The sequence below is a fragment of the Capricornis sumatraensis genome, chromosome 7, assembly GCF_032405125.1.
Source record: "Capricornis sumatraensis isolate serow.1 chromosome 7, serow.2, whole genome shotgun sequence".
Taxonomy (NCBI): Eukaryota; Metazoa; Chordata; class Mammalia; order Artiodactyla; family Bovidae; genus Capricornis; species Capricornis sumatraensis.
Window position 1 is genome coordinate 74,638,950 of NC_091075.1, and position 9,614 is coordinate 74,648,563.

The 9,614-nt window shown below is 44.8% G+C and overlaps 1 protein-coding gene across 1 annotated transcript in view; it reads left to right on the top strand.

The window, feature by feature from the left end:
* The window catches only part of CRACD (capping protein inhibiting regulator of actin dynamics), a 30,945-nt gene extending 22,064 nt beyond the window's left edge, over positions 1–8,881 (top strand). Inside the window, exons 6-8 of the mRNA XM_068974949.1 lie at positions 3,755–3,945; positions 4,643–4,805; positions 8,721–8,881. Of these exons, the coding sequence (XP_068831050.1) occupies positions 3,755–3,945; positions 4,643–4,805; positions 8,721–8,881 (515 nt within the window). The remainder of the gene's footprint in view (positions 1–3,754; positions 3,946–4,642; positions 4,806–8,720) is intronic.
* Positions 8,882–9,614: the final 733 nt, after the last annotated feature.

The window sequence follows — 9,614 nt, forward strand, 5'->3', positions numbered from 1 at the left end:
AATTGAGATGGCCACGCTGCCACCAGAAATCTGGCTGCCTCTGTGGCACTTTCTCCCAGGGTGGTCTGCTCCAGAACCAGCACTGAACTACAGTGAGGAGTGGGTGGGGCTTTCTTGTTTGGCCGGGAGACAAAACTGGGGCAGGCTTCTGGGGGGCCACCCAACCACATGCTAACAATGGCCACCACCCCATCCAGATCACATCCAAGGGCCCCCAGTCTGTCTCTGAGTAGCTAGACTAAGTCTTTTCCCAGGGGACAGTTGGCCCAGGTCACATGCCACTGTGGTGTAGAGTAAGGCTGAGGAGTTCACCCAGCTCAGACTGGAGAGTGCAGCAGGCTGGCAGCCACCAGGGCAGAGCTCTCTCCACCTTGATTGTTGACAAGCCAGTACATGCACCATCCTCATGAGTAGGTCTCTGCTTCTCCAGCCCTCTGTCCCAGAGGTTCTCCCAGCAGCCAAGGGGACTTGTCTCCTCCACAAAAGATACTAGGACTGGGGTGCCCAGTCTGTGGCTCAATCTGTTAGCTCCCCAGGGTGAGGGTCCCTGAATAGGGATCAAACCCATGCCCTCTGCAGTGGAAGTGCAGAGCCGTAACTACTGGATCACCAGAGAATTCCCAAGAACCTTACTTTTGTAGAGCAGTTCAGTTCAGTTAGTCGCTCAGTTGTGTCCGACTCTTTGCGACCCCATGAATTGCAGCACGCCAGGCCTCCCTGTCCATCACCAACTCCCGGAGTTCACTCAAACTCACGTCCATCGAGTCAGTGATGCCATCCAGCCATCTTATCCTGTCGTCCCCTTCTCCTCCTGCCCCCAGTCTCTCCCAGGGCATCAGAGTCTTTTCCATTGAGTCAACTCTTCACATGAGGTGGCCAGAGTACTATACTTTCAGCTTTAGCATCATTCCTTCCAAAGAACACCCAGGGCTGATCTCCTTTAGAATAGACTGGTTGGATCTCCTTGTAGTCCAAGGGACTTTCAAGAGTCTTCTCCAACACCACAGTTCAAAAGCATCAATTCTTCGGTGCTAAGCTTTCTTCACAGTCCAACTCTCACATCCATACATGACTACTGGAAAAACCATAGCCTTGACTAGACAGACCTTTGTTGGCAAAGTAATATCTCTGCTTTTGAATATGCTATCTATTTTGGTCATAACTTTTCTTCCAAGGAGTAAGCGTCTTTTAATTTCATGGCTGCAGTCACCATCTGCAGTGATTTTGGAGCCCAGGAAACTAAAGTCTGCCACTGTTTCCACTATTTCCCCATCTATTTCCCATGAAGTGATGGGACCAGATGCCATGATCTTCGTTTTCTGAATGTTGAACTTTAAGCCAACTTTTGCACTCTCTTCTTTCATTTTCATCAAGAGGCATTTTAGTTCCTCTTCACTTTCTGCCATAAGGGTGGCGTCATCTGCCTATCTGAGGTTATTGATATTTCTCCTGGCAATCTTGATTCCAGCTTGTGCTTCTTCCAGTCCAGCATTTCTCATGATGTACTCTGCATAGAAGTTAAATAAGCAGGGTGACAATATACAGCCTTGAGGTACTCCTTTTCCTGTTTGGAACCAGTCTGTTGTTCCATGTCCTGTTCTAACTGTTGCTTCCTGGCCTGCATACAGATTCCTCAAGAGGCAGGTCAAGTGGTCTGGTATTCCCATCTCTTTCAGAATTCTCCAGTTCCACACAGTTAAAGGCTTTGGCATAGTCAATAAAGCAGAAATAGATGTTTTTCTGGAACTCTCTTGCTTTTTCCATGATCCAGCAGATGTTGGCAATTTGATCTCTGGTTCCTCTCCCTTTTCTAAAACCCAGCTTGAACATCTGGAAGTTCACGGTTCATGTATTGCTGAAGCCTGGCTTGGAGAATTTTAAGCATTACTTTACTAGTGTGTGAGATGAGTGTTACTATATGCCAAACACTGTTCTAAAGGTTTTCACACCCAAGACCCCTTTTAATCTTCACATCAGCCTGATGAGGGCTGTGCCATTATTGACTCTAGTTTATGGATTAGAAAATGAAAGCTTGGAGAGGTTAAGTAGCTTTTCTGGGGTCAGATAAAGTCAAACTCAGGTCTGCTCAATTCCAGAGCCCAATTACCCAACCTCTGATCGTCTCCACCTGGGAACCTTGTTGCCCCAACTTGCACAGGCAAGACAGTCCACCATGGTAAGAGCGCAGACTGAAAGTCAGAAGTCCTCGGCTCAGGCTTCAGCTGTGCACTAAATGACCATGGTCACTGCCCTTGATGGCTTTGGACTCAAGTACTCACATCTATCAAATGAGGGCAGTGGGCCAAAACCACCGTTTCTCACTGTCTTCCTCCAAGTCCTGGTGCCCTTAGCAGCCCCACTAAGGAGAGCAGTGCCCCCTTTCCCTCTTTTATACATTTGGTCCACTTGTTTCATCAGGGGACAGTGTGGGGTTGGGGCAGGGGGAGGAGGAAGTTCCATTGAAAAAATAAACTTTAAAAACCAATAAAAAAAAAGAACAATCAAATAACTACCTGGGTCCTCTGTAGGCCAGATGCTTTTTGACAGTGGAGACGATTTTTTCTTCCATTTTGAGGAAAGAGAAATGCTCCTGTTTTTTTCCTTTGAAGATGCTACTTTCCCACCCAGGGTAGTCACCCAGGCATTGGCACATTGTGTGTCAGAAAGGGATAGCTGACTGTTTCTTGGGCTGATTAATATGTCACAGTTTTAGGGGATGAAGGACTGAGATGAGTGAGCAGTTAGTTTCAGGGCAAATCTGCTTTTTGTCTTGACTGATTCTGTTGCGGGGTGGTGGGGTGTGGGTCCCACATAGCCAAGCTGATGTCAGTTCAACTCAGTTCTGATTCTCTACTGGAGACATCATTAGAGTCCACAGGTTATGAGCTCAGTCCTACCAGACTGACCCCAAACTGGATGCCAATTGCAAATCCACGTTGTTCAGTTAGTTTGCTAGAGGATCTCACATTTTACTTACTAGGGAAACATTTTACTTACTAGGTTATTGGCTTAAAGTTTATATGTGTGCTGTGCTTAGTCATTTCTGATTCTCTGTGACCCTTTGGATGGTAGCCCACCAGGCTCCCCTGTCCATGGGATTTTTCAAGCAAGAATACTGGAGTGGGTTGCCATTTCCTTCTCCAGATGTTCCTGACCCAGGGATCAAACCTGCATCTCGTGTGTCTCCTGCATTGGTAGGCAGATTCTTCACCTGCTGAGCCATCAGGGAAGTCTGTGTGTATACACACACACACGCACGCACACATACATAAAAGTTTATATATATATATAAAGAATATAACTCAGATGGAAGAGATAAAGAGGGCAAGGTATGGGAAATGGGCATAGCGCTTCGATACTTTCTGAGCTGGTCACTCTCCAGCACCTCTGTGTGTTCTCAGCTCAGAAGCTCTCCAAACTAGTCCTTTTGGGTTTTTATGGACGCTTCATTACAAGTTGTGATCAATTAAGTCATCAGCCACTGATGACTGAACTCAGCCTCCACCCCCTTGCCCCTCCCTAGAGCTTGAGGGTGGGACTCAAAGTTCTAACCCTCTGATCACGTGGATACTACCAACCAGACTCCATCTTTACATGCTTCCCAGGAATCACCTCATTTAGCAGAACAAGAGAGACCTTTATGCTCTCATCAGTTAGGAAATTGCAAGGGTTTTAGGAATTCAGTGCCAGAAACAGGGACAAAGATCAAATATGTATTTCTTATATCACAATATCAGTCTTTTTTTCCCCATAGAAAAGCCGATGCTTCAGAGCAGACACTCCTTAGATGGCTCCAAACTTGTGGAGAAGGTTGAGACCGCGCAGCCACTGTGGATAACGCTGGCGCTGCAGAAACAGAAGGGGTTTCGGGAGCAGCAGGCAACTCGGGAAGAGAGGAAGCAGGCCAGGGAGGCCAAACAGGCAGAGAAGCTCTCCAGAGAACATGTAAGTAGCCTGGTCTTTGGCTTTAACTCTGAGCTTGGCTCGCTCTCTCTTTTATTTTTTGAGCACCACAAGGCTCGTGGGGTCTTAGTTCCCTAACCAGGGATTGAACCCAGGCCCTGGCAGTGAAAGTGCCAAGTCCTAACCACTGGACAGCCAGGGAACTCCCAAGCTTGGCTTTCTTTTAGTTCACAGGATTTAAAACAACAGTAACGAGAAAAGGCTGGCTGGGAATGGTGGAAAATACTTAGAGTAGAGGAGTAAATCAGTTGACCACTGTTAAGCCAAAGAGGTATTTTCAGTTAGAAATTTGATTTGGTTTCCTTATGCTCTTAGGTTAACCTGATTTGGCAGAATCCTCGCACACAACAATTATAAGAAAAATACGAAAGTAACTTTATTTTAAGCAGTGGGTCGAGAGGAAATTAGGAGTCTTGCTCTGTGGCTCTGATTGTATAGTTTGATGGGACTCTTCCAGGAAAGCATGTAGCATCCCCTCTTCGGGACATCTGACTGAGCTTCTCCTTGGCTGGGGGCCAGGGCTGAGCACACACTGCTCCCTGAGCAGTCTGGCTCCTCCTCTGGGAGCAGAAGAGGGGGGCCAGCTGGTGGAAACCTCCAAGCAGCTTTGCCTTGCATGGTCAGTCCTTCTCTGCCTTTAGGATGGATACATGCTTTCCCTGACTTTCTGTCCTTGCAGGTCAGTGTCACCCCACAGCCTGGAAGCAGCAGCGTCAGCAGAGCTGGTTCCCTGCACAAGCCCACCACTCAGCCAGAAGAGAAGAAGCCAGAGACACCAGTGTCCAGGCTTGAGCGCAGAGAACAACTCAAAAAGGCCAACACTCTTCCTACATCAGTGACAGGTAAGAGAGAACAGGTCCATTTCTACTTATGTGACATTGAAGGTTTTTTTCCCTTAAAGCATGTTTTATTTCCTCCAGTGTAAAAGCTAGCACAGCATTTTAGGCATTTCAGAGCACAAGCTGTCTTCCCACCCTATTCATAAACTTTGACATGAATAAATATCATCAGAAACATACCCACTATCAGTGGGGTGATGATACACATTTAACAGTCAGGTCTTCAGGGATTGGAGATACCTGTGATTTGTAGTATTTGTCCTTTTCTGTGGTGTAAATACTCCCAGCCATGGCTAATTTCAAACTACCAATGTGATATCAAGTGGCTTGTTAAATTCCTGAGCCTTTAACAAGGTGATATGAGCCTTCTCCGCCTCCACTGCCTGTGGTCCAACAAGATGAGGTTTTTTGACTTCCTGTATCAAGAAAGACTGCATACCACAAGAACCATCTAAACAAAAGAAGAGACAAGATTATATTAGGATGTGGGGAAAGGGTGAATTTTAGGTAGAATTTAAATGGAGCCAGTGTTTTTTGATAGTCTCAAAGCCAAGTAGTTGACATCAAGCCTGAGCTGAAAAGCAGACTCAGGAGCCTGTTTCCTTTGATGCCACATATTTAAGACCAGTGTGAGAAAGCTGTATGAGAAATCCCCTACCTGGAGCTCTAACCTGGCTGGAAGTGGAAACTGCTTCTCTGAATCATGGTGATCCAAGTGCCTCAGATGCTCCAGGCAAAAGTGGGCTGGCCCCTTCTTACCGATGTGATTTCAGATAGCTAACTTCTGACCCAGGTGTGACATTAGAGAGCACAGTTGTTCTGCTCTAAGTCCCTGATGTTAATGAACCACAGCAGTGTTCATACAAATTCATGACATGTAAGAGATACGGCAAGTTTAAAAAAAAGTCTTTATCCTGTTAAAAGATAAAATGATCCAGTAATGTTTATGACTTTCCTTATTGCAAGTCACTTGGAGGATGGAGAGTTTGAAAGAGCTTCCTCTCGGGGGCTGTTCAGTCAGTGAGTTCAGTTGCTCAGTCTTGTCCGACTCTTTGCAACCCCATGAATCCCAGCACGCCAGGCCTCCCTGTCCATCACCAATTCCCGGAGTTCACTCAGACTCACGTCCATCGAGTCAGTGATGTCATCCAGCCATCTCATCCTCTGTTGTCCCCTTCTCCTCCTGCCCCCAATCCCTCCCAGCATCAAAGTCTTTTCCAATGAGTCAACTCTTCTCATGAGGTGGCCAAAATACTGCAGTTTCAGCTTTAGCATCATTCCTTCCAAAGAAATCCCAGGGCTGATCTCCTTCAGAATGGACTGGTTGGATCTCCTTGTAGTCCAAGGGACCCTCAAGAGTCTTCTCCAACACCACAGTTCAAAAGCATCAATTCTTCGGCACTCAGCCTTCTTCACAGTCCAACTCTCACATCCATACATGACCACAGGAAAAACCATAGCCTTGACTAGACCGACCTTAGTCGGCAAAGTAATGTCTCTGCTTTTGAATATACTATCTAGGTTGGTCATAACTTTTCTTCCAAGGAGTAAGCATCTTTTAATTTCATGGCTGCAGTCACCATCTGCAGTGATTTTGGAGCCCCCCAAAATAAAGTCTGACACTGTTTCCAGTGTTTCCCCATCTAGTTCCCATGAAGTGATGGGACCAGATGCCATGATCTTCGTTTTCTGAATGTTGAGCTTTAAGCCAACTTTTTCACTCTCCTCTTTCACTTTCATCAAGAGGCTTTTTAGTTCCTCTTCACTTTCTGCCATAAGGGTGGCGTCATCCGCACATCTGAGGTTATTGATATTTATCTCGGCAATCTTGATTCCAGCTTGTGCTTCTTCCAGTCCAGCATTTCTCATGATGTACTCTGCATGTAAGTTAAATAAGCAGGGTGACAATATACAGCCTTGACGTACTCCTTTTCCTATTTGGAACCAGTCTGTTGTTCCATGTCCTGTTCTAACTGTTGCTTCCTGACTTGCATACAGATTTCTCAAGAGGCAGGTCAGGTGGTCTGGTATTCCCATCTCTTTCAGAATTTTCCACAGTTTATTGTGATCCACACAGTCAAAGGCTTTGGCATAGTCAATAAAGCAGAAATAGATGTTTTTCTGGAACTCTCTTGTGGGGACTGTTAGGGTCCCTGTTTTCCCCAGTAGGCAGCCCTGTCTGTTCCTCAGAGGACACCCACCTTCTAGACACAAGATTTTTTTTATGCCTTAAGAAATACCTGCTAGCTGAGGTCTGGAAATGTAAAAAGGTCTCACGAGGAAAGCTATATTTACTATTTGGTGTGGAGGAAAAAACTTTACATTTGAAAACCACTTTGGAAGATTTTCTCAAGGACTTCCAAGGGACTTACTTCATTTGATCTTATACCCAGGAATTAAGGATTCTAAACATCATATTGATAAGGGTCAAGAGAGAATTCTTTCAGAATTCTCCAAAGTCAACAACGAGATCAACCTTTGCCTGCCTGATTTCTTAGAGACACCAAAGGGTAAATGCAGTTCAGAGTTGGCTTCACCTTAATAAAACAAGCCTTCTTCTGAAGTTTTGTCTTTTTATTCAGTATTTCCAGAGTTCTGCATAACTGTAAGGCCACTGCCATAGGCACTATGTATGACCCGAAGATAAGATGGGAGCCCTCACCATACCAAGCCTCTGAGGTCTGATAAATAGTGATAGGAGGCAAAGGAATTTGTTAGACAAGTCTGAGTCATAAGAGCAGGCAGGATCCATAGGGTTTGGAGGGAGGAGGGACGCAGGGCATGCTTGGAGGAGGAAGTAGCTTTTAACCTTACCAGCTAACAAGTTCAAACTTCAAACTGAAAGGTTGTTGTTGAATTACGACGCCGGGATTCTTGGCCTCCAGAGGAGAAGAATTCAATCCGGGGCCAGAGATGAAGCTTGCTCGCTCAGAGCTTTTGTGTAACAAAGTTTTATTAAAGTATAAAGGAGATAGGGAAAGCTTCTGACATAGGCATCAGAAGGGGGCAGAAAGAGTACCCCCCTGCTAGTCTTTAGCTGGATGTTATATAGTCATCAGCAGTCTGTTAATGAAAGAAAGGAATGTCTCAAAACTTAGAATGGCACCAGGCCCCTCACCCATAGGATGTATTTTGGGATAATCTTGGCTCCAAATGGTTCATCTTGGGCCATAAAAGGATTAACTTGCATCTTGAAGAAGGGCAGAGCACCATACAAATAGCTTCATTTACACAGATTAGAGGAACAGTATCTGAGTGTAACATACTGGTTTATCAAGTAGGTTCTGAGCCAAAAGGCGGAACTGACTTGAAGACAGAGTTTCGGATACATGCATAGCACATTAGCATAGCTTAAGATAAACATTTCCATAAGAAAAAGGCATTGGTTAACTTCAGGTGAAACCAGGTGTCATGGCAACACAGAATTTTAAGAGAAACCTCCTTTTAAATTTGTATAGAGAAGGAAAAAAAATATCGGTAGTTTGTTTCTTCCTGCCGTTTAAGGGAGATAAAAATGTCTGACACTTGCAGGCTATTTCCTCCATTTGGAGACCCCTGGCCTTCCTACCTGTTACCCTCTCAAAACTACTGGTTTAATCTTTTTCTTCATCAAATTGACTAGTTGCATGACTTAGAATCACAAATTTACCTATTATTACTATTATTGTGCAGGTATAGCTTCTGTGCACAGAGAAAACTGGGTTTCTAGAAATTCTTTGAAATTAAAATTGACTGCACTGTGATCACTGTAATTCTGTATGCAGCCGTTAGGATCACATAGGTTTCTTTCCCTAATTTCTTCTTGCCAGAGATGCTCAGTACTTCAGTGGGTTTTGCTTTCTTAATCTCATACTTGTGATAAATCAAAAAAATGTGGCTCTGACTTACATTCCTTCCTCCTTTTCCTTCAAAATCTAGTGGAGATCTCAGATTCAGCTCCCCCAGCACCACTGGTGAAAGAAGTCACAAAGAGGTTCTCCAACCCAGATGCTGCCCCCGTGTCAACAGAGCCAGCCTGGCTGGCTTTGGCCAAAAGGAAAGCCAAGGCCTGGAGCGACTGTCCACAGATTATTAAGTAAAGAGTGACTCTTATCCATTCTTATTACAGTCATTGGCTCTTCTCTTGCCCTTTTTATTTATTTATTTTTTATATGAGGTAAAGAAAACCAAACTAGGAAAAAGAAGCATGTTTTATAGGCTCTAAAATAATGTTTAGAAACTGAACTGGTGGTGTTCCTTGTAAAGAGTGTATTTGCACAACCCTAGGTCCTGGTGCCTTGAGCTCCTCCTAGTTTTGAAGAGAAAATTCCGTCCGAGGGACCACATGAAGTAAAATCTCTCGACTAAGACCTCACAAGAGCCTGCCATGGCCCTTCCACACACACACACCCACACACCATTCAGAACATGCCCTTTTGCCAACCTTTGTAATATTAATGGTTTTCTTGATTCTTTACTCCAGTTTCTTTTCTCTGAACCATTTATTTACCATGTGCTTGGGGATTTCTACCGTTTTCTAAAGTCTTAGTGAAAGGACAAGGATGCCTATTCTCCTGAATGCAGCCACTGGAACAGCAAGTTAAAAGTCTGGTTTCCAACTCTGTGCCCGTCTCTGCTTCTCATGATTTTGCCCTGGCTGGAAACTGTAACACAGCAAGTCCGTTCACTCTTCTGCTGTGCTGTTGAGCTACGGGCCCTGTTATACCAGAACTCTCCTTAGGGACATGTTAACCATTTGGCCCAGCTGGCTCCTAGGGAACATTTTTATTTAAATGTTTAAATAATAAATGATTAAAAAAAAAACCAACTACA